We start from the raw sequence: 27,249 nt of genomic DNA, 5'->3' as shown, positions 1-27,249 counted from the left end.
TCCTGTGTTTGCTGATTTGGATGAGATGGTTTTAGAAAATTTGAAACAATCAAGGAGCCAGACTAAACATATTTATTTTTTTAAATTGTTTATTTTTTAATACAAATAATGATAAACATGTATAAAAAAAATAAACTCATAATGAATAAAATAAATTTACAATGCATACACATTTAGGTTTAAAGTAAAAAAAGCGTATAAGTTAAGAAAAACATGTTTTTTTGTATATTATATTAACTATATTATTTCACTATCAATATATACAACATGAACTTTAATCGATTTTTAAAATACATTTCAACGAACTAGGGATAGAAGAGATGATGTTATTTTTTTTAGTATTTAAATTTTATACATATACTTTATATAAACAAAGATTTAAAAATAAAATTTCAAACAACATTAACCAGAACAGTACTAGATATGTCATGCTTCAGATCACTATTGTGAGATGTCAATCAATTGCAAGTTAATATTGAACATTTTTAATAATTCCATGCTGGTTGAGATTTATAGCTTGTATTGAAATGAATTTAAAATCTTTTTTATCGTTTTAAAGGAGAGAGAAATTTAGTCCTTTTGTGTGGAGTGGCCGGACGAGTGATCTTGTATGATCTTAACGGCGCCGTCCAAACCTCAAGAAGTTGTGTACGACGTCTTGCCTTTTCATTCCGGTGTCGAGTAATTGTGGATATTCCTTGAAGAGAGCTGAAAATAATAAATGCATTTAAGTATGAATGTGAGTTATTAACCGTTATGCCAGATACTTTTAGGCTTACCAGTGGGTAAATTCTTAGGTAAAAATACTTATTTTATAGATTACATCGGGTTTTGTATTTTTATGCTTGGGTTCAAAAGATTTTTTTAATTGTGAACAAATACTAACAATGAGAATTATTAATCAAAGGAAGCAGTAAATTAGAAAAGGGCGCAAGGTTATACGGTATTATATGGTTTTATCTTACAAAAAAATAATTTTAAATTATTATTTCCGTTTCGAAACATAAGAGATTGTTTTCATGTGTGCTTTGAAAAAAAATTTAAATATACACATATTCTTTATTTTATAATTTTCTGGTTAATTAAATAGAGTTGCCATTTAAAATGTTACATTACTTGTATGCTGTTATAATATAATAACATTTTTGCTTACTGATTGATTAAAAAAAGGATCTTAGTATTATTGAAGGTATATCTATCGCAGAAGGGTTGCATAATTCGACATAAGACCGTGGTTCTCTGAAGAATAAAGATATGGTTGGTATGGGCTCATCAGCACGCAAACTGAACACTTGGAAGATTATGCGAAAGTCAATTGATCTAATGAAATCCACCTTTGAGATAGGTTTGTATATTTAAATATTAGGAATCCACCAAAAATATACTAGCATTTAAATAAAATATGATGGATGGAAGTGATGTGATCTGATCCCAAATTAAGATTTAGGGAAAACAGTAGACGTGACAGAGAAAATTATCTTTGTTCATCAGAAAGTCATAGATAGTAAAGAGTACTTATACCAAAATGAGTGAGTGAGAAAGCATCACCAACTCTCGCGTTCTACAAAATAAAAACTAACATGTTACCGAGTTAAAATTAAAATCAGCCAAAAATATTTTTGTATTATTAAATTGATAAGGTGAGTCGCGAAAGACAGGTATAAAAGGTCCGTGACTTCAAAACATCAATCTGGAAAGAGATCGTTTACCTGGGTAGTCAACAGGGGTTCCAGATTTGTCTTCGAAGTGTCCAGCCTCCGCGTATAGCTCCAGGAAGGTTGCCAACGCGGCGCAGAACCTTGCAGCGCGAGGGTCCTCGATGTTCTCCGGCGAACAGCGCGGAGTCGGAAAGGCTCTGCCCGAAGACACCAGACCTAACAAGCAAACGACGAGGACTACGCGGCACCACTGCATCATCTGAAAAAAATTAAAAGTTTACTATGATCTTTATGGTCCTAAAATTCATAATGTTTACTCTGACCTTTTCCACCCCATTTACCCAAATAAAAAATATGTTTTATTTATAGAACGAGAACGTAAAACATAAGTGCCAAAACGTTTTATGTGCGAAGCGATCGTATTTTTTATGTATGAAAGTATTATATCCATAAGTTAAAAACTTAATATATTAATAATAATTATACTTAATATACATTATTAGTATTGAGATTTTTGTATGAGGCGTTGAGAATAGTAAAGGATACTAAATTCATGAGTCTAATAAATATTTTGTGCTGCGAGCAGTGCTACTAGATATATGCAACAGTTATATATAATCACAGAGACCAGTACGAAAGGGGACTTAGTGGAACTGATAAAAAATATATATATAAAGTAGCATAATACCTGATTAATTTTAGAATATTGTTTGATGAGAAACTAAAAATCTATGAGCAATGCTGATTTAAAAAAATATATTAACATCTCGCTTTTAAATATGCAGATGTTTACATATGGAATTTAAAGCTTTATGTATGAAGACTAGACACTTCAATGAAAACATGAAACTACGATTGATATTCTACAGGATTTTCATGACTTGATAAAATTGATATAAAATTCCTAAAAGATCAATTATCGGAAAATAGTGATTATACAATATGCATATACTTTTGTTAAGGATCTTAATTTGCTGAAATGCAAGCCAAAAACGATCCAATTTTATAAGTCAATGAAAGTTCTAAAACTTATTACAGTTTTAGAACTTTCATTAGGTCAAGTCCAAAATACAAACGAAACCAACTCAACTCTTAGGGGAAAATAAGCTGATGTCGCATTTCGCAAATTGTTCCATAGTTTGTCTGCAATTCGATATTATACTATGTTTTAAAAATATGATAGCTATTCTTACCGATATTACTAAAGACTTCTGACATGAGAGTATTGGTCAAAGTGTATTCAAATCGATTTTTGGTCAATAGGATGGCACAAAAACAATTATCACTTCTCAGAAGTCAAAAATTCACGTCAAAAGCAATAAAATCATGTCGGTGCCATTGCAGTGAGAACGCTCGGTAACGAGCGTTCCCACTGCAACACATTTACTGCTTTTGACGTGAATTTTTGACTTCTGAGAAGAGAAAATTGATTTTTGCACTCTCCTATTGGTCAAAATTCGGTTTAGATATGCTTCATTATGTTCTCACTTATTGCAAGTCGTAATATTAATGCTTGATAAGCACTGCATCGGCGACAGCACTATTTTATTGCTTTTGCCGTGGATTCTAAACAGGGACGCCTCTTGAATTTGTCCAGAAAAAATACACGTCATTTAATGAAATAAACTATAAATTCTAATGAAAACAAAATATTAAAGAAACGATCATTGACTAGCCAGCTTTTGCACCCCTCTGGCAAAAGCTGAAATGTGGTCCCTGGTTCGTAGCGTCCTCGAATATTGGTCCATTATCTAGAATTCTAATTAAAAGAAGTACTCCTTGATGTTGAAGACAATTAAGAAAATTGATATATCTCTACAAGAAGGAGTACGGGTTAAATCTGTATTTGTATTATAGTGTTTTTTTTTGCTAGGAGCGTTAGAATACAATGAAGCACTTTTTAAATTTGATCAATGCTCGGTGACTTTCAGCTGCAAGCCTTAGAGTGTCCTAGAGAGTCGCGATTGCGTCCCATATTCTAACCCATTGCGGCTTGAACGTTAGCGCTTGAGAACGGAGCCTCTTGCACGAACCATACAGCTTCTTAACGAGTGACATAATGGTATATTTTAACATTTCTTTTTTGTGTATGGATTCGTATATACTATAATTAGCATTTTCTATTTATACTGCAATGTGTACACAATTTAATTATATTCTTACATTTACAAAATGTAACTTTTTATTAAGATAGCTTTTGCTAATTCTAAAATAAATTAGTTTTGCGATTGTCGCTTGATAAAGCACGGCTTTCGTTAAGAAAATCTGATGGACCTCACAGTGTTTGTCGTTTAATTAAGCGAAAACAAACAGATACAAAATATATTTTAAAGCCTCTTTTTATTCCATAATAATTTTAATATATCAAATTAATGCTACGGCATTTAAAAATACAAAAAAGTACTTCACACCAGCTTTAATACATTTTATTTAAATAAAATATTAAATGCTTATATAATGTATTAAATGTATATAACATCTTAAATTATTAGTTATACAATATACTCCATCATTTTTTATTTGCAATTTGATTATTGAAAATATCTCAGTACTGTGTATTTCTAGGATTTATCTGTGAAATAAATCTCGAATTTTGTGAGAAACTATGATTATTGTCAGTGCATCAAAGTAAGTCGCTTACTACTTTGTAATATGTGATATCATCATGGTATATCGTCATAGATTTTATTATAGTAATATATATAAACGTGCATTTAGTATCACATAGATGTTTATATACACATAGTATCATTGACAAGTAAATGTAATATTCAGAGAAGCGCGCCATCAATTGTGTTAAAACACGATTAAATCACACACGCACGTTACCTGTGGGATTATTCGTGATTTACAGTGTGTTTTATTGACTTGTTTGCCTACTGATTCAGCACACGTCCGATTCGACTTTTGACTAAACAAAACGTTAAGGAAGCGCAATTTCGCTACATGGAACGTGTATCGGATTTCGAGTCAATTGTCTAGAACGCCTCGCTGTTTACTCGACACACTACAATTTCTCATATGTGTGTGCGATACCTATCCGGAGGCTGTGTCGCACCCTCGTATGAGATGAAAAGACCTGAAGGCACAGTCATAAATGGATCTTTAATATCGCTGAACACCTATGCTAGAAAATTGCGTCAAAAATATTTTAAAAGCATTTTTCAAACAATTTATTACTCTATCAAAAAATAAAATATAGTTTTTATTCCGGGATTCAATGTTATTCTGAAGAGCTATTAGAAAAAATAATGACCAAGAAGAATCGTTATTAAATACTAAAAAACTAGATTTTTCGTTGAATGCTAAGTCACTGCATTTATTCATTTATAACTGTACTTCAAAATTCATCAATTTTCAACACATGTATTGTGAGCAGCTCATTGATCTTACATTAGACGAATTATAATGAATTGTAGATATTAATATTTTTTATAAAATACCAATTTAATTGATTTATAATATATATATGTAAAGTTATATTTTGATATGTAATCTGTTATAAATTTTCTTTTAGCATGTGTTTATTGAAAAACATGTACATTCGCCAACAGTTTTAATAATGAAATACTACACATATGTATTTATTAACTATCAAATTTCTGTGATTAGGCTGAATCTCAGTGGATAATATTAGTGCAAAAATTAAGACCTTTCTACGTAATATATGAAGTATTAATGGCATTGTACAGTAACACAAAGGTAAACATTTAAACAACATATTTTTTATTATTGATTTTTAAAAACGTAAAAATCTTAATGAATACCGCTGTGTTACAAAGCAACACTTTATATGTTATGAATGGAAATATTTTTGTAGATTTTTTAATAGCTTAAAACCATTTCCATGTTACGGTTAAAAATGGTAATTTTGCCTCCAGGGCGGCGGTTTTTTTTGAAACCAGACTAAATGAAAAAATATTTCAATTTCGTATTGAATTTTATTAAAAAACATTGTTAAAAATGTTTACCTTGAACATTTCATTGAAAATGGAATGTTTTTCTGTGTTAGCACAAAGCAAAATCAAACACCCGCTATATATATATTTATTTTTGTATAATAAGTATTAACTATTTATGTTTGTTTATTACTTGTTATTTTAAGTAAAAATCAAAAGAGCTAAAAACAGTTTTACATACTCTCTGAGTAGATTAAATATGGTGGTTATATTTACGTAGGATATTCAGGAAAAAAATATTGTATTTTGGGATTAAACTCGAATAGCTTTAGAACACGCGTTTATTTATTTGTAAAATAGCTTCCACTAACTTAGTGAATCCTTCGACGAATTAATTGATTCATGCGTCATAAAAGTCTCGCGCCTGCTCTCTTTACGACACCCAATGGCCGCTGATATTCTAATATATTTAATATAAAAGCTTATCAATGAAAACGGATGGTTTTTTATTAATTTTTTGCCACATTTTGCCTGTGTATAAGGTTAAATTGCTGATCAACGTCACGCGGACCTTAACAGAAACAGCAGTGAAACATTATCAGTGACAATCTTTATTTTGAACATTTATTTTTACTTAGAACCCCGATATTATTGCTATAAACATAATCAAGCAATCAAGTTCAGAAAATACATATCACTGACTAGCATGGCATAATAGTGTCTCAGACTAATAACCCAGAGGCAACGAGTTCAAGCCACGGCAGCTGACTTAAATTTTTATTTATAAAAATGCGCTATTATTTAAATAAAAAAAACAGATCCAGCTGTAAAGTGGCATGTATTGATAATAAATTATATTACATATAATAATTTATAATTAGTTACATATATGTCACCGATTCGCAGACTTTCAGTTTCATGTTTAATACTTACTTATATGTATTTATTATGTGTCATTGACTTACCCAGTTGTTACAGATTAACCCTGTTGTAACGCATTAGGCTTACGCCTGTCGGGTTACATTGAAAAAAAATAATGCACAATGTCAGGGTTAAATCATCTGAGTAACTGAGGTCCGACATTTTTTTAAATAATAACCCAAGGCAAACCTTGTTGAAGACCTTCTCAAAATCCGTAAACTGTTTTAGTGGAAAAACATCATATTAGTGATTAAAGACAGATTGAAGACGTATCTATGAATAAGTTATATATGCACAAATTGTAACCATTTTAATGAACAAATGCGACTTTTGTGCATTTCCAAAGATCAGGAAATGCTGAAGCCTTAAGAATCAGATCAAATTAGCATTATCAGAAAATATTATAATTCAATTGAGGTGATTAAAAAATAGCATTGAAGTGAAATAGAAAAATATAATTTTAGCATTAGTATGTTAGTAATATTAATGCATGGTAATCTGATAAGTTAGATACATATATTATATGTAATGGAATTCAGTAATGAATTACCTATACAATTCATGACAGGCGATAATGTAGAAATAAACATGACGTGACATGTCTACAAAGCTGTCAATGACACTCGTCACTGATAGACGATGATAAAATCGTATGAAATTATATCAGTAGCATACAATTTAATTGCACACATAGTACATTGATTACGGAATTAATTTAATTAAGTTTTATCACTGAAAGCTCTGTAAAGCTTTTTTCGTTCGTTAGAATAGAAGAGAGTTCAACTCATAAGATAAAAAAATATATTCATTCTGATCATCTCATGATAAATAATACAATGCCTTACTAAGTTTATGATACTAGCAATATTACTAATAAAAGTAATGTTTATTAATATGTGCTTAGCGAAAAGCTATATTCTGCTAACAGCACTTGGAATAATACTACAATTAGGTGGCACCTAAAAAGTTATTTAAGAGTCTTCGCGTTGTATAAAATCGCAACTAGCGGTTTAAATAAATGTCGATATACGTGCCGACGCGACTCTAGAAATACATACTCCATTGCTGAAACTTGATGGAAAGTAATAATGCGTAGTATTTGTATTGAACCATAAGAGAAACACTGCTAAAAGCTTTTTAATTTTGGTAAAACGTCAAAGATTTACGATACACGAATAAGATTTTTAAAATAATAATGGGAAATTTGTGTACGTACATTCACTTAACATTTTTGTATACATAGTAAACAAAGCATACAAAATGGATAAGTCTGATATTGATTCTATTGTAGACGTCATAGATAATAGTAAATAGTGTTATTACCCGTCACTGGTTTAATATGTGATGTTTTCGGCGCTATAAATGCACTATATTAATATAAACATTATATAGTGATTGAATAAGTCGAAGATCACGGAAAGTCACAGACTGAACAGAAAAGTCTCAGACGTTTATCTTTTATGAACAATCGACGTTTTACGATCGTTACAAAGTAAACATTAGCGGTTGTTTAATTTCACGTATCGCTTGCGGAAAATTTTATATTTGTAGTGTAATGTTACACTGTAAAGGATAATTTGTGTTACACTGTAATCATAGTTAACTATTAATAATATTAGAAGTTGATAAGAAGCAATACACGTAAAAGTATTTAACCATGGTTTTCCAACCATGTTTCCTTAAAGTGAATTTCCTTGGGTTTTGTAGAGGTTATTGAATTTCAAGCAGGAATTACTTGAGTAATATTATTTATAAAAAAGTATTTTTAATACTTCTCTTTTAAATCTATATATCACATCTTAAGCACAATAGAGATCTATTTGATGTTTACAATATTATTTTTTAATAAATATGGACCCTAAGTTATTAGGACACTACTTGAGGCGAGATTTTAAGTTATATTTTAAAAGTAAATAGTGTGGTAATTTTTGGATTTTTATTGAGAGAAGTGAACATTTTTCTAAAATACTTTTAATTTTTATCTGGATATTTTTACTTATACGACTAAATCCAGGATTATTAGCAAATAAATATCTAATATAATTTTTTCAGTTAATACTTGATTGGTATATCCAAAACGACAAACTCACAGAATTGAAACAAAATATCAAACTGGAGTTTGCCGCTTCTGAATTTATACTTCGTATATAAGAGTATTTTGAAACTAAACAAATTTCCCATTTATTTTTTAAAATAAATCATTTTAAAGTTGCACGTTATTTACGTAAATGCAGACATGTCCAAAAAACTCTACACAAATAAAAAATAACCAATCTTAGCCACCGTTTAGTCACGTGACTTTGTGGTTTTTCACTAACTATAATCTCGATTGCTTACGATTTTAATAAAGTTTCATTGTCGGATATATATAATCAAAAGGTTATATAAATACTTTTATTATATTATATCTTATTCTGATATTTAAAAAGAATTGGTCCTCAAAATTTAAGATGGCAGAATTTTTACCAAGTGAACAATTTATACGAATTGCATGTTATATGATTTTTTTTATAAAAATGACAACTACGACCACTGAAAACATTTGTTATTCATTAAATATTCATTTAAAAAAATCGAACTGAAAATTACGATATCAAGAATAATCTTGGATGTGAATGAGAGACCAGCATAATACACGATGATGTCATGGCTGCAGAAATGGAAGCAAATCTTACTCAAACTATCGAATAGCTGCCGATAAACTAAACCAGTCCGATTCAACCGTGCATAGACACATAAATAATATTGGGAAGGCTTGGATACAATGGAGAATGGATTCCACGCGAATTGAGCAACATAAATAAATCAGCGTGTAACCGCATACCCCAAGAGCTTCTGGATCTTGAAGCTGATCGCCTTTTCTCGATCATTTGATAACCGGAGATCATAAATGGGTGGTTTACAATAACAATCGTACAATACAGTGATGAAACACATGCTAGACGGAAAAAATCAAAATGCCGATTATGCGAAAAAGAGTCTATTGTAATATTTTGCTTTCAATTGTATTTTCAATGGTTAAAATAAAAATTAAAAGTTATTTTATGGTTCTAATAAAAATCCATAAAACTAGAAAGTCAAACAAATTTTATATGTTTTAAATAAAGACAATATTAGTAAAAGTCATTAGGAGTTTGATTGATTCTATGACACCACAATACTTGTTATATCCATATTTTTTTTAAATGAGTTCGATATACAACAGTTATTGAAACAATATATAATCTTTATCAGTAAATCGTGTATATATGACATAACGTATAAATATTTTATGACTACTAATATACAAGGTTATCTTTTAGTTTACTTAGAAGTAAGTAAATGTGATAATATTGATTCTATAAATCACATGTATATAAAACATTTTTTGCACATAGGGCATTTTATTTATTAAGATTTTTTAAATATAAATAAATGGAATATGAGAAAAGTGTTATTGTTTATTTCATTGTTTTAAAAAAAATAAAAAAGCAGTAGTGTTCTACTACGTATAATTATAATAGAATTTGATTTCCATTGGGGAAGTGTTTTAACGAAATTTCACGTTTTTTCAGCATGACAAATTAAAACACCTTGGTATGACCTGACAAAGTTAATTTTTTCATTCGCCGAATATAGTACAAGGGTATTGTAACGATAAATGACAATAATATAATTTATACAACAACTACTTCGATTTAGTTTCGCAGAAAGTCTTTCTCTTTTTAATATAATTCCAATATTAATTTTCTAGAAATGATTGCGTATTGCGGTTTTAACAATAACCGTCAATTATCGACATCTTGATTTAAAATAAAGCAATTATTCATTCGTGTTTCACTAGGGAAATCCCAGCTGCAGAAAATAAATATATAAAATAGTGCTATTTGTACATAGAGACGTCATTCGATATTTACCGACGTGAAAATACAATTTTCCGACGCAATATGCGGCAAAAGAGCGGAAATTGATTTCGTTTACAGTAATTTTTCATACGCTAGCTTATTGCGGCGCACGTTTAGGACAAATTGCCCGGAAAAGGCAGCAAGGAGACAAAGGGCACTCAGATGTTTTTTTTATTTGTTTTCTAGCTGTTTTTCACTTCTCTTTTGCAACTTTGCACAACAAAACCGCTTGGAAAATTAGCTCCTTGAAGGCAATTAATTTAACTGTACAACAAAACGGGCCTACGCTTTAAATAAATAAAAAAAATATAATAAATAAAATCGAGCTGACGTATAACATTAATATTCATGTCGGGCGTTTAACAAAGCAACGACAAACATTGCTCGTTTAATGTCTTCTCTTCTAATTAGAAGTTGAATATGTTAAGAATTTTTAATTTAAAAATATTGTGTCAACGTTGTAGTTATTTGGTGATAAACATAAATTGTTAATCTTATGAAAACAGCAGTAATTTTACATTAGATTATATTAAATTAAACATTAAAAACGGCGGGCTTAAAATAATATGATAAACGAAGATCAGGTCCATAACTGTGAGTTTGCAAAATTCGCTGCCAAAGAGAACAAGGGTCGTCATTACAACGAGGCAGTAATCAATTAACACAACTTAAAAACTATATTTAAAAGAAAAACTTTAAATACGTATACAAGAGAATCAAAATTTAAAGAATTAATTACTGAAAATGAACTTCACGCTGTTACTACGAGAACATGTAGATAAGTTTACAGAATAATGGTAACGATAATGACCAAATAAATATATATTAAATAACACACGACAAGGTTAATGATGTAATAGTCTTTATCTCAGTCATTATCTATTCAATTATTGAAGAAAAGATTTTCGGGGAATGTTGATCTACAAGTGGTATGGACTCTAAATGTGGATGGGAATCTTTGAAAGTATGCTAAAATATGCGAAAAAAATATGAAACTGAATCAAGCAGATCTGGCAAACGTTGTCATTGATGATAAAACACAGATTCGTTATTGTGAAATTAAGTACAAGCAAGACTCGATGCATCGAATAAGAAGGGTGGAAGTTTAAGGTCAAACCATCAGTGAGAAAATCCTACTCGTCTTCTGAGATATTAAAGTAAAATTTGTGCCGACTAATAGTAAAAAAAGCGCCTCGGAAAATTTGGGGAATATGTTCTGCAATTAAATGAAAACGCATCAATAACTCTTTCCTTATTAGATTTAACCTAATGTCATATATTTAAATAATATATCTCAAAGCTTTTAATATAATTTTAATGTCATCTTTCGCCAAATCCAATATATTTTGACGATAATGTTTACGATTCATAATTGTATCGTTTTTACGCCAATTTCTTTATATCGTGCGATATGTTCTTTTCTTTGAAGACAACTTTAACGACATAATCGCATAACAGCCCGTCATCCTTTTATCACTGGGACAATGTTCAGCAGCAAAACACTTACAAACACAACTAAACTTTATAGCTTTGTCCTTTGCCATGTCGGCGAAGTTCGTCACGGCTTATACAGTTACCACGCAAGGAACTAACGGCAAGTATGCAAATTTACAAGAGGGTCGTTTCGTTTCAAGTCAGTGTTAAAATTGGCATTGCCAGAGGGAATCTTCTTCGGATTAACGCCAGTCTTAATTTAGGACGTTTCAAATTAATTATATAACGAAGATTTTTCTCGGCAAATACGAGTCATTGTAGGGCAAATTGATAATTTGCGACAGATTTCAGATATGAAGCGTTTAGCAAATAAATTTAATTTGGTTGTGAATGAAATTCAATCTTATCCTAATGCCATTATCGATAATAAAAACACGCAAGAACTTACAGAGGCAAATGTAAAAATACAAAAATGACAAGAACATATTAAATATGTATTTTTAAGATACATTTATTCTTGCCTTTAATTATATATTTGACTCCCATAGCAAAGTACTATTAACAAAATAACTCTCTGGTTCTATATATTCTAGTATGATCATTTCAAAAAGAGTATACAAAGCACCAAATATACAATACAAAGTATAAAAGCACCATTCCACATATTTTTTTTAGCTATCGCCGAAAATCTCCTTTTGTTTGCTGAGATTGTTGAGAAGCTAGATGGCTTGTGTAAGAGGAGCATTCTCAAGCGCTGACGTCCTGGGTGCGACAAGTAAGAATAAGGGACGCAGTCGCGGCTCCTTATGAGCGAATCTGAGCATTGATAGATAAAAAAGACTTTATTGAGTCGTTGCTAAGCTGAGAATGCAATGAATTGTATCTCATCGTTCTTAGCAAAAAGACTACAATTACTGATTAGATTTATTGTATTTAAAAAAAAATTCTAACAGCAAAGAGTGCATTGCTTTACATAGATTCCAAGCAATAGAGCTATATTCGAGGACGCTATGAAATAGCGTATCGTACAGAACGCGCTCCGCATCCTCGAAACTTTGGCGATCTGTGTTCTAACTTCAGCGTAACGATTGAACCTGTATTTTTTAATTATAAATTTACACTGCAAGCATAACGTTGCTAAAAATATGTCTAGTAAATTATTCTACGGTACGCAGATCATAGAATAAATCGCTTCGATTTTTATTTGATTTTACCATTCGAATAACCATCGTTATATACAAATAGAAAATGATACAAAGAAAATAATAATATCCGGCAAAACAGAATTTCATAACATAATATCCGGCAAAACAATTTCCCGGAACTATTCGATTGTAAATCAAGTGTGAAAAATCATAGAGCAGTGATCTACAAACTTATTATTTAGCGAGCTACTTAAAGCACTTTTATTACATAAATTATGTGGATAATTCTAAAAAAAAAACATAAATTTTTCATTAATTTTATTAAAATATGCAATTACGTTTATTTTATAAACATATAAATTTGTTATAAACGAAAGCTCAACAAAATTTCAAACAAAAGTAAATTATATAGATCAACAAGTTACTGTTATATTATCGAGAGATTCTATTTAGAATACATGTATACATATACTATTATATTATTTACTGCTATTTTGTGTGCAAACTTAGCGCAAATTTTTCACATTATTTACTGTGATAGATAATTTTAATAGATAATTTTTTATTATAAATAAATATTCGATTTTGCTTTGGTAGTCGAACCTGGCATTATCTCAACAAATTAAGGATTTAGCTATACCAGCATTTGAATTTCTTAAAGGTTAACCCTTTTGTTAAAATGTTATTCAGACAAATATAACAATTTTTCAATCACCTTTTTAATATCCTGCCTCGTGATTCGCAGCGATGAAAAAGTAATTTTTGAGCCGCCCCCGCGGGAGCTCTATACTCTTTGTTTATTTTCATACTTAGCAAGAGCCCTTTCAATAGAAAGAAAACTTTTTATCTGGTCACTCGATATCGCCTTGAAATCCGGGTAATCAAATATATTTTGACATTTAAAAATGAGCATGAAATTATACCTAAGACATTCAAGGGATTCGCAGATTGTTTTCCGAAAATGTCTCGAATGGTTTTCTCTTATTTATATATTATATTTTTTATTTAAAAAGTAACTGGAGAGTTCAAGAACGTAAGCGATTTTATCGCTTATGTTGATTTATTCAAATTAATTCTCGAACCTTGAACAACTAAAGCGTGTATTAGAAAAGAATAATTCGGCTATTGAGTATTATACAATAGATGAACTTTGCACTTGTGTTCAGTATGCGTAGTGACAAAAATGGGTATATATAGAAAATATCTATGGTAAGAATGACGTTGTTTGAAACAGACATTAAATATTTTCAAGTCGAGAACATTAAAAAGCTCTTAACAAACTTCATAAAATTAATTTCTCCCCAATGCATATGGTTAAAAATTAAAAAAATAAAGATACAAGATTAGTTAAAATAATAATATAGACTTTTACTCGAGTGTCAGGTAGAGTTAACCGCGACTAGCCGAACTTTGTGTGTGTAAAATGACCGTATCAATTCTTAGTCCCGTTTTTACACAGCTTCTAAAATGTATGCCAAGAAGATAAAAATATGTGTTTAAAGAAAAATATATTTTTGGTGAAAGTATCTAAAGTATCACATAAAAATTAGATCATCTAACGCTCATTTGGGTGCCCAAAAAAGAGTAAATGCGACACTTATAGCATCTTGAAAATATTAAGGGGTGTTATAAATGTATTGTATTGTCTATATTATCATTTTACATAATTTTTTATCTTATATTGTAACCTGACAGGCGTGAGTCTAATGCCTTACAACGGGGTAAATCTGTACCAACTGATTATAATGTGTATTATACTTTTTAATTAATACATGTCACTAATTTTTAATAATAGCGCATTTTAATAAATACAAATTCGAGTTTGTTGTCGTGTCTCGAACCCGCGGCTCCTGGGCTACCAGTCAAGACCGTACAGACTACGCTATTCCGATATATATATTTGGATTTTGTAACTCTACTTTACGAATATACGTATACAGCTTTAAGGTTCAATATCAAAATCAAAGATTTTTTATATAATTTTTAATGATCGATAAAGAATAGAATAGCAATAAAGAATATTTTTAATTCAGTTATAAAAAGCATTCAAAAGAAGAATTTTCATTGATTTTTAATTATAAATAAATTCTGATGTATAAGTATACTGTAAGAACAAATAAATAAAATTATAAAACTTTTAACAAGCACGACAGATTTATTAATGAAATGGGCTTAAATTTATCAAGAACTCAGACTTTTCCAATTTGTATTATACTTATCAGCACTGAACCGTTAAAAGATTAAGAGAAAGCAAACTTTACCATCAATAAATAAGGTATGTAAATTAATTTAACAACTAACTTTACGAAATTGACAATATTGTATTTAATAAATTAAAGTATACATAGTTCTATAAACTATATGGTTTGGTTATATTTATTATATTTATATATACAATATGAATGACTTTTATAAATTAATTTAGAAATTGTTTTCAATTCCACATTTATACAAATAAAATGTGCCAAATGATATATTAAATACTGATTAAGTGGCGCCATTGTTAATAAATAAATAATTAAATTATGAGCTCACTGTTAAGTGTAGATACTTATATGCATAACTTTAAAACTATGTTTTTTAATTATAAAAAAAATCAAATAAAATTATTATGTAATAAAAAAACCTATTTCATGTCATATTATATTCTCAGAAGCTGCATTTAATATCGGAACGATGTTAGTTTTTTATGTATAAAACATATAATTTTTTGCTCAGTACAAAAAATAGTTAAAAATTAGAACTCATTCATAAAATATATCAAAATAGATATTTTCATTTACAAATCATATTTCTTGTAACCGAATATTATTAACCATAAACATTCACTAAGAAAAATATAAAAAAGTATATTGAAAATTATTATTTTGATACAAAGTTTCTATCAGCATAACATCATAGTTTATTACAAACCACAAAGGAACTTTGTTGTGTGTTTTATTAAGTCGATGTTATAATAATTCACACACATTGTTTCAATAAATAAAACATATTATATCCATAAATCATTCGGCCCTAGAACGGAAATGTAATCCAATAAGCACTTTTTTCATAGACTCGGTCTTAAGTATTTTAGTCTACGAACTAGAAGTTTTAAGCGCAACTTTCAGGCAGTTAAGGAAAATGTGAGAAAAAACGTAAGCGGATTTCATTGAAAATCGACGATGAAAATTAGTATTGTAATATACAATATTTTACGGAAATAGCGATCGATCATTCAGCTGAATTAACTTTGCTTAAAAGCTTCTAGCTTTAGTATGAAAATATCAACTATTTTTTGCGATTGCAAACATCAAACAATAGCCCACTAATTTGCAGATATTACAGGCGAATAATTTATTCAGAATAATGCGGTAATTTTGGAGGGTCTCGCTATGTAATTAACCATCGATGATCCTATTGTATAAAACATCTATATATTTATCTTCTTAGTATGATATATATTTACAAGCGAATAAGAAAGCAAAAATCCTGCGTGAAAGTGTGTTTATAAATATATGAATATTTTCTAAATATAAAGTATGTAATTTTCACATTCAATCTAAAAGTAATTTCCGGTTTACTGCATCGTGTATGCCAAATGGTAACGATAGATTTATATAGTTTTACATAATATCAGAAAGCCATAATTTTGTACGAATATATTTATATTTAAAGTTTATTTTTTTAATTCGAAATTTAGGTATGTAATATTTTATATATCAGTAATCTAATCCCTAATATTTTATAAACTGCTTGAAAATATTGTTCTATTTTATAAGTTATTTTCATCACGTAATTGTATTACTATAATATATTCAACAGCGAAACGAAATTTTTACGAGATTGATATTTATTGGAATATATCTAAATACGGCACAATTTTTCACAAATGTTCACATGGAACATATTAACAGAAGATATATTTAGCAAGAATGAATATTTTTTTAACAATTAAAATTAATAATTTAACACTTTAACACTTTTTATAGAACCTGAATTTTCAATTGATTTCACACTAAACCAGTATACTAGACGAATATTAATAGGAAGATATTTTTATTTGAAGTCTTTGCTATTAGAAATTTATCATAAATAATTTATGTTTGATATAAAGCAATTTGTCACTGAAGTAGTGTATAATATATATCAAACTATTATTATATTTCTATAAGAGTATATTTTAGATGTGTTTGTAAATAAATATTTAATTTTACGCTTTAGTACTTCTTCTAGCGCGACGTTATCTCTTGAGGAATCTTAGTATGTCGTTTGACCGTATGAAGTGATATTTCATATTATTTTTATGCATAAACCATAAACGTGTGAAAAAAATAATCAATACTGTTTTAAGATTATACTCTAAAAAGAAAAGGTATATGCGAAACAGCAATAAATGCTTCACAACATTTAAGTAACAAAATTTTAATTTGTTAAAAAAATATGGATAACTTTCATAGATATCTAATTTATATTGATAGCTTTACTCTTAAAATTTTGAGCTCGAATCTCATTTATAAATCAGTGCATAATTATCTACTAAAATAAAAACAATTTGTAATAGGTTTTCAATATTTTGCCAAAAGAAACATATTGTCAAAAATTTTTTTGTAAAAAAGTATTATTTTATTATTAATGAAAACAGTACAATGTGTGGTATGGATTTTTTGGTTCCGTGCGGAAAAAATATTTCCCTGGTAATACATTTATACAATATATTTCAAGAACGGAAGAGGGTACACAAATAACTATATATGGTAAATAAGCTGTGCATAAGCATTTCAAGGATTAGCTGTTGTTATTTAATGATTTATTTTATTTAAATATGTTTTGTGTCTTGGATTTTCATACTTTTTCAGCGCATAACGCAATGAATCTTTCGGAAACCGTATCACAAAAAAAATCCGGAAAAATTTAACTGATTAAATTAACATTGTTCATTGGACGATAAACATCTATTAAAATGATAATTGTTTTTACTTTATTGAATGATTTGCTCAGTGACAATGAATTATTGTCTTAAACTAGCCTCTTCTCGTGTTATATTCACGACACTATTTTCTCGCAATGCCATTGCTATAAACAGTAATAGTTTGCCACGTCACGCGCACCCAAGCGTAAATGGTATAATACCGTTTCCTTTTTACCTATCCTCGAATCTTAACATTTCGAATGTCTCTCATACAATGATATATAAATATATAAATTGCGTACCTGCTCGTAAAATGGTCTACTTAAACGTCGACTTTTTTATCGACGATATGACATGTAACCTCTCTTTTAATTGCATCAGTGCGAACCAAGTTAATTAATTAAGTTGGTCCATTTGCAAACAAAACGGCCTCTGACGTAGTAATTTGAGGAAATTAATTAAAGCAATTTCACTGCGGTCCGTCAGACCATACAAATTGTTACTTTTCACCCAACAGGTGCAAAGTAACATTTCACTTCACAAATGAATTGCAATTTATTTCAATATTAATATCGCTGCAATATAATTATTAAAATGGTTAAATTTTAATTTCGACAACAATGCCGAATATAATTTTGGAAAATTAATTTCGCAGAAACAATAATGCTATCCGCTTTATTGCCTGTTTGTTTTTCAGCATTTGCTTGTACATTTTCACGTGTATTATAAAAAAAAGTAATATGTTTTTTTATATACAACGGTCGTGTATTGTTCTCTATTCTCCCTGCATTTTGAAACACGCTGAATTGTGCCTATTCATTTGACAATCGACCTCAAATAAAAGCTTCCAATGAGCTTTTCTTATGAAATAAAATCTTAGGTGGGTGTAATAATAAATTATTGAATACAATACAAATACTTAACACCATTATTAAAAGTGAACGCCTTATATATTATATAATAAGGCATTTAAAATGATATTATAATATTTTAAAATAGCATACAAAGTTAGATCTATATTTAACATATTTTTTCTAAATTAATTTATGGTTTTTGTCAACATACAAAAGCGAAAAAAACAAACAACACATTTAATCTGTGTTAATTTTATTTTATATTTAGGCTAAGCTATAATTAAAGTAAAGCATCACCGAAAGACTAGTCATCTTAATAAATTACTTTAACGGTAGCTATTTTAAGAATCGGATTAAGATAAAATTTAGTGAAAGTGTATTAAAAATTGTTATATCTCTGAAACCGTACCATTTTATTTAAATAGAAAATTAATAAACAGTAGTGTAAAATTGTTTACTTTATTTTCATTTACGTGGATTAAATTAAGACTTTTTGCTGTCTGAGAAATTTGGGAGGAGAAAATGACTGAAAATTTTGATGTGCAATTATGAAAATAGTTTACTTTTCTTATTCAAAAATTACACGTTTTCCTATAGATCAAAAATTTCCATATTTATTATTGTTCCTCACACAGAAATAATGTAAATTAAAATAATTCTAAGGAACTTTTGATTACGAATTACATTATGAATTTTTCTCGATAAATAATAGAATACATTTCTCTTAAACTTTACTGTCGGCTTATGATTAAAATAGAAGACTATTAAATTTATTATCAATATAACATCTATTTTTATTATAATTGCTTAACACGTTCAATGCTGAAAACCCATATAGGTGTTTATTGAGCCCAAAACTCCGTTTGGTGTTTTATTCTATATTTATAAAATAAAGGGGTGAAGCCAATTTTGACATTACTTAGCAAAGTCTATTTTATAAATTAGTCTTTTTAAATAAAAACTAATTTATAAGAATATGCAATAATAAATATTGGGAAAATAAATACTTTTATGGTACGATATAGAGCTAACATAAGCAACTTAAATAATGTATGCAAAAATAATAAAGCTACATCAGACTTATTCTAGAAGAGTTGTGTTTCAAATATGTTGACTCATTTGAAACACGTACGCGCTCACAATCTCGTGCTTCTCGCTCGTAAGAAAGCATATTTTTAAAGTACGGTTTTTGCATTACCCGTTCTTAGAATAATATAATAAAAATAATTTAAAGTAAGTAAAAAATCTAAAAGGAAAGAATCGCGAAGAGCAAGGTATTTATAATTTGATAATGAAAACATTCATCCGTAAAAACACATTTAATACGTATAGCTTTTACTACATAATTACCGGTATGTTAATTTTATCAATACCCAAATTTTGCTATTTAAAAATTGGTTTGAATACTAGGATACACTTATTAAACAATGAATATAAATACTATATTATATATAATTTAAGTAATAGAACACATATGAGTAAACCTACATATAGAATTACATTATTAATTAAAACACACATACATAAGTATTTGAAGTAACATTGTGTATTTATCATCGAACGTTTTAATAAAATATCGTAATACAAAAAACGTGAAAAATATAAATTAAAGAAACGTATTATTATAATTATTAAAAAAAGGTCTAGTATTTTTTTAGGTTTAATTATTATTTGACTTTTCGCGAATAAACGAAGAGATAAATAGTGAAATTTCACTAGTAACGATTGTTAAATATTTACACGTTTTAATTTTGCGACGGGTAAAAAGCGTATTTTTCTTTAATAAATAATGTTTTAATGAGAATAACGATATTATATATAGCACACATATAGTTTTAAATATAATTTAAAATATTTATAGGATGGTTTGTTTAAATAATAAATATTTCTTAGTATACTAAAAAAAATCGCATTTGCCCAATTTAAGAATCTCTTGAATTAGGCCTGTAAAAAACTATGCATAAAATGTATTGTAATGTAATTAAAAATTCTAGACTTTAACTAAAATATTTTAATACGGAATACCTTAGATTTTTATAGAAAATTAATTATAAAATAAATAAGAAAAGTTTCACAATAAATATATTTTTTCATACAACATATTTATTTATGACATATAATTAAAAAATCTAATCTTAAATATATTATTATAAATATTTATTTGCGAAAACAATAAATTACACCATTTAATGGAAATTTCATAAAAACATTGAAGGGTCTTAATAATTGTAACTTTAAACACTAATTTTAATATAGAAATTTTGATATTTTTGCAACTAAGAATATATTTTAATTATATATGTATGATAACGCAATATTTGGACTTGCAACGCAACAAAACAGATACGTAACTGTTTATATACAGAAATGTTTAATATCTGAGAAATTACTCACTAAAATTCAAGAGTAATTGTCACAAAATAAATAAAACTGACAAGTTGGATGAGAAACTGCTAAAGAAGAGTATATGAGACAAGAAAATATTAAGCTAATACAGTTTATCGTTGAAGAATACCGATATATTTTCCGGTATTGCTCAAAAAATACCTTTTACGACATTAAAAATTTAATTTGAATTAATAACAATTTAGATAATCTCATTCCAACACAATGAGCCGTTCGCGCCATAAGGCGTCACTTAGGAGCCAATTGCTATGAACCGTTGACGCTATTTGGCGTATCAGAAATTCACAATAAAAAAATGCTAAATTCTATATCTGCTAAAAAGATATCATTACTGAAGCTATTCATGTATATCTGCCTAAATAATTAAATTTAGAAGCAAATCTTCAAGTGAATTAATGAAATAATTATTTTAACATTAAGTTATGTATATTGTAATAATATTATTTATTATTTATCCTCTGGTAATATTTCCATTAAAAATAATAAAAAAACTAAGCCTCCTACTTTGATATATATTTCTAAATAATTTTAAAATGGAAAAATTATTCTCAAAAAATAAATTTCTCTTAAATAATGTTGCAAAAATTGTTATTTTTTCGGAAAAATAAAATTTGTGATGTTTAAAATCTATTCACCAAAGAAATTAAAATTTTTTAATAATTTTTTTACACTTGAATAAATTCCAAATATAATATTAAATATTGCGAACTAACATTATAAAGAGTATATTGTCAAAATAAATTTACGAAACGATGAATTTTACGGAAGATTATAAAAAAGTAACATGAAAATCGGGCTACTATAGCGAATTGAAAAAATATTGTTTTCTTTCGAATTCACAAGGAACGATAGACAGGAATGGAAAACTTACTTGAAATTTTCTAGCAGCTTTCAGCAACAGCAACAAGTGTTTCGCTCGTGGAGCTTTTGCGAACCTGTCGGAGGTCGGTTGGCTTTTAAGGGCGAAGCTGTGTCGGTCCAAACTTATAACGGGGCCCGGGGTGGACTACGGGCGCCCCCACTGCACCTTGTGGGCGTCGATGGGGGCGCGAGTCCGCAATTACACCGATATGAAAAAATATCGGAAGCTTCCTACCAGTCAACGAATCATGCCGTTTCGTCTGCCCAACGTGTTATCGTTGTTTTGTCTCAATATGGTATACCGTTTGTCCCATAAAAATACTCTGAAATAAAAATATTGTTCTTTAATAAAACGCTTATTCCAAAATTAAAAAACAAAATCCATGAATAAACACGAATCCATGATAAATATGCTTCTAAAGCTTGAGCATTTTATATACAAATAAGTATATTTTATTGTAGCTTAATATTTGTGTCATATTTTCATTATAATTATGGCAGTGTTATAAAATTTATGCTATTCTACAAAATAATATTTGTGCAATTTATGACGACATATTGGATGCCAGAAAATGACCTAAATGGTTTAAAAATTAAATCTGATGTTATTGATTTCATAGATGACACAATAATGGATGAAATAGTCATACGAGCTGAAATTGAAACATATCTTACGATAACCATCAAAGAATTATCAAACAAGGTCGGTACTTCGTAGTCTATATAAATATGCTTAAAAATTATTTGCTTGAGGTGGAAAAATAGTCCGATCACTAAAGTACAACAAGGATCAGTACTGTTTTGTGTAAAAATAAATATTACAGCAATTTCTCTAAAATCAGATCACTGAAGATGAAACATTGGTTCTTTATTCAAACTCAACTAAGAAAAACAGTGGCTGTATCAAACAGAAAGAGCGATTCCAACCCCTAAATCAGAATTATTTATAATTGGTAGGATTCCGAAAAAAATATTTATTTTAAAATACTAAAACAAGATTAAACGGTCATGGCAGAAGTGTATAGTAAACTTTAACTCGTCTCAAATAAATAGCAACACACTGCTAGATTAACTCGGGATAAAATTGAATTCTTGGTTAGGAAGTTTTATTGCAGCCCCGGACTTTCGACTATCACTTGTCTTCAAATGAAAGATTTTTTTAAGGAAAAAAATTAAATTAACTAAAATAAATGAACTTAGCTCTTTTAGATTGTTTTAGTTCTAAACCATAAAATTATTACAAAAAGAGAAATAGTAATTCATTACAAGATGGAAGAGGGTTGTATAAGACGATGAAAATTATATAATATTTAATAGAAAAAAATCGTAGTTTTATTGATAAAATTCACATTACTTCTCGGATAACGCGAAAATTAACGTATTTTTCTTAAGCTTATCAAAATCGATTGAGGTTAAAAACAACGTTGTAAATATTGGTTTATTACCCTATTAAATCGACATGTATACATTGAGTTTTTAAATGATTCAGAGATACATCTATACATGTATCAGAATAAAATTATAGATCATACAAATAACAATTACAATTTTTTTCTCACAAAACAGATATCATAAATTTATTTTTTAAATTAAAATATAGCTGGACCGTAATGATAATATTATAAAAATAAATATAGCAGAAATAAATTTTTAATTCTAACTAACATCATGCACGTGAATAAAAAAATCAACGGTCGGATTAACGTAATCCGTAAGCTACAGACTGGTAACCTAACGTCTACGGGATCGAAACAAAGCAGTTAAAAATTTGCCCAAGCTGCAAAGTAACATCTATTGATTGAAAATTTGAATGCACTTAGATATTTGTTTTTTCTAGCTAACTAACCCAGTTGGTACAATTGAGCTTACATTTGTCTGGTTAAAACGGAAAATTAATTAAAGAAATAAATCATTAATGATAATTTTGTAAGAAAATACAGAGCATTTTTAATACCAAATTCAGATTTAAATTAGTTCAAAATTTACTGTGTATAATAGTAATATGTTTAAAATGAATTTTAAATATATTTTTCCATAGTTAATAATACATAAGTATACTATTTTGTGTATGTTTTAATCTTAATTACAAAAAAATCATTTAAAATAGCTCTCTTTATGTTTATAGCTCGCATGTTATTGCTATTATGTATACAGGGTAATCTACTAAGAAGTTTACATATGAATAAAAATGTTATTATTTTAAAAACCCTAGACAGTTATGTAAATATATTTGTGGTCACGCTAAAGATTACCTACATTTATAAAATTACTTGGGCATACCATGAAAATCCAGAAGCTTTATAGATATGATGTATACGGATACCATATCATTTTTTGATGGCTTTGTTTTAAAGTCAGCGTAAAGATATCTCTACATAAAAATGAATCTCTAAATGTCTCAACATTATTATCATTAAAATTGATGATTTTTGGTTAAATGTAAATGTTTTTTAGCACCAGCTAAATATCAACAATATGGTGCCATTCCTCACATCCAATTAAGTGTTGTGAAATAAATATTCTCAGAAGAGAAAAATAAATCCCATGAGTATAAACAGTAGTTATTATTATTTTATCTTTATATATCAATATCTTAATTTGCTTAATTGTCAATTTGCATTATCGAGTCGTTAACTTAAACTTTGTGGTAATTCCGTTAATTTAGTTGTCTGTAAAATTCCAACAATTTATATTCGAGTTGTTGTTTAAAACAAATCAATTATAAGCTAATGAAAATGGGATCTGCACGAAAGTAAAATAAAAGTATATACTTTTAGTAATTATTGTAATATTCGTTAAAAGAGACTATGAAATCGACTTTACACATATGTATCTTAAGATTTAAAAAATGAAAAGTACTACTAGGTATAAACCAACTAAAACCAACCATTTTAAGTGTATGTGCTAGTTTAATAAAAATATGTTAATTGACTTGTGTAATTAGTTATTGTAAAAACTACTAAATTATATTGAATATTTTCAAAACCCTATTTGTCAATAACCGTTTATAGTTTATTTTATAGGTATTGTGTTTTTCATATTATTATTTTTTATATTTACCTAATCAGTTGTACTTCACTTATTGCTTTAATAACACGTTGTGTTTTATTGGTTGGTTGGGTATTAATGTTTGTATTTACTCATTAATCTAGCAAAGAATTTATGGAAAATATTTTTTTATAAGTGCATATGTGATTTAATGTTATTCAATTACAATTTACGCTTTAGTTAATTTTTATTAAGAAATGCATTCATGAACTTTGTGATGAAACTAATAAATGCTATAGTTAGGTATTTGTGTAATACGATTTTTTTTATTGCGGACTTTAAGTGTAATTTGATTAATATATATTAATAATTAAACAGTAAAATTTTGATAATTAAAATATTAATTTATTATTTATTAACTATACATATTTGCTTACTTAACGTTTGCTAAATTAATAATTACTATATATACAAAAATACGATATGAGCTGGATTTTTAATTTTTAATATATGTAATTAAAAATGTATCTTTGGTCTTAATATATGATATACATATATCTTTATTATATAAATTAAAATATTTTTTCTTTACATAGAATTGTAAAAAATTTACTTCACTCTTTTCATAAAATTAACTTTTAGTGTTAAATACATTTAAATTATATCTTACGCATTTAAACGTCTCTTTAACTTTAAAACCCGTAATTTATTATTCGCTTATCTGCGCGTATTCCTTTAGCTTTAACTCCTTTATATTTTAATTTGCAATTTATTTTGTAATTGATGCTTTATGTATGTTAATAATAAATAATTAATATAAATTAAGTTAAAATCAGTTTTAACCATATTATATTTTAACCATTTTATTATTTGTATTAAGGTGCGAAGATAAAAACTATATGTATTATATGCTTTACGAATGCGTTTCATTACATTTTAACATAAACCACATGGTCTTCGGAAAGTGTAGCCTTTCTACAATTCTACTGTTTTATTACTACAATTGCGACTGATTAAGTCCAACTTATTGGGTTCTGGTTAAGCTTCGTCACAACGTTCCTGACTCGATTTTACCTACATAAACATGCACATACTTCTATGGTTTCACCATATAAATGTAAGAGTTGCATATATGTAATATAATAAATGGTAATATTTGAACAGTATTACATCATCGATAATTGTTTCATGACAGTATCTGTCATGGTAATTAACTTACTGTGTAGATAATTTATAAGCGCACCCCCTGATTTTTGCAAATGATATTTGCGTATATACCGTAAGTACATTTACATTATTTATCTTGGAAATTAACAGTTTTCATTATCGCGACATTTATTCGATAAAGCAAAATATGTATTTACATATAATATATATTATATTAGCTCGTTTCATTGAAAGTGGCAGATTTTTATTGATTCAGAAACGGTATGTGATTGAAACAAATCGTATTTTTTTTATTTTCTACTCTTAGCTGTTATTTTATATTTTGCGTTCCCTTAATGAAAAGAGAATGTCTTCCTATTGTATGAGTTCAAACTGAAATATAAACAGCGAAGACCACAAGAAATATTGGGTTGGAATTTGGCGTGGGTACTTTCAGAGTACTGTAGGACTTTGATTCGAGAAATTTCTTATTAGCGATATAATTATTGAAAGATAGCCTCATAGGATATCTACATATTAGTTTTTTTTCTGGATGCTATAGGAAATGTAAAATAAAAAGGACAAATGGGTACCGCTATAACTGGCTAAAAGGCAAAAACAGCAACAATTTTAAGTATGTACGTTATTTCCCAAAAACCTTAAGTAACTATTATTGAATAAAATCCTTATCTGTGACGAGAATTTTTTTTGAGAAGTTATGACAATAGTTAGCCAGTAAAGAAACATTACAAAATATTTCCTGAAACTGATTTTTCACCACAAAAATATTTTGGGGAAATTATTCTTCAATCGTTTCTTGAACCAGGCGATTATATTGCAGCAGAATATTTTTATAAAAAAATGAAGTCATATATTGAAAATTAACCATAAAACATTCGATGTTGGTAAATAGACGTACTTCATTAATTATCAAAATTAAACGAATTAGAATTGGAAATTTTATCTCATCACTCATATTTCCCTAACCTTTCCCCTGCAGAATATCATATTTTTAACTTATTGCTTGGAAATACGAAATAATCAATGATATTATATCTTTTGATGACTTCAAAGCCTTTAAAACTTCATATTTTTAAGAACAAGGGAAGAACTAGTTTATTGTGAAATCCCAATATATTCCTAAAGCTTCTGGATCTTGAAG

The 27,249-nt window shown here is 28.1% G+C and overlaps 1 protein-coding gene across 2 annotated transcripts; it reads right to left on the bottom strand.

Moving 5' to 3' along the window:
* Positions 1–54: 54 nt before the first annotated feature.
* On the bottom strand, positions 55–22,310 carry LOC148232012 (myosuppressin-like). Of its 2 annotated transcripts, none has more exons than XM_088193202.1 (3): positions 21,964–22,310; positions 1,710–1,917; positions 55–708 (listed from the first exon to the last, which is right to left on the bottom strand). In XM_088193202.1, exons 2-3 carry the CDS (start codon positions 1,915–1,917, stop codon positions 617–619), a joined length of 300 nt encoding a protein of 99 aa, XP_088049328.1. In that variant the 5' UTR covers positions 21,964–22,310; the 3' UTR covers positions 55–616. The 2 variants fall into 2 exon arrangements, with proteins under 2 accessions (XP_088049328.1, XP_088049329.1); XM_088193203.1 differs by lacking the exon at positions 21,964–22,310 and adding an exon at positions 7,802–7,890.
* Positions 22,311–27,249: the final 4,939 nt, after the last annotated feature.

The sequence above is a fragment of the Plectrocnemia conspersa genome, unplaced genomic scaffold (assembly GCF_051122295.1).
Source record: "Plectrocnemia conspersa isolate PC_06_02 unplaced genomic scaffold, ASM5112229v1 ptg000009l, whole genome shotgun sequence".
Classification (NCBI taxonomy): Eukaryota; Metazoa; Arthropoda; class Insecta; order Trichoptera; family Polycentropodidae; genus Plectrocnemia; species Plectrocnemia conspersa.
This window is presented reverse-complemented; position numbering and strand designations above follow the sequence as displayed.

Bases quoted from the DNA above. Each gene is read 5' to 3' on its own strand.
- LOC148232012 (XM_088193202.1), bottom strand. From the start codon at position 1,917: ATGATGCAGTGGTGCCGCGTAGTCCTCGTCGTTTGCTTGTTAGGTCTG. The intron at 709-1,709 runs GTAAACGATCTC...TATTATTTTCAG, and splicing joins AACCCCTGTTGACTACCCAG to CTCTCTTCAAGGAATATCCA.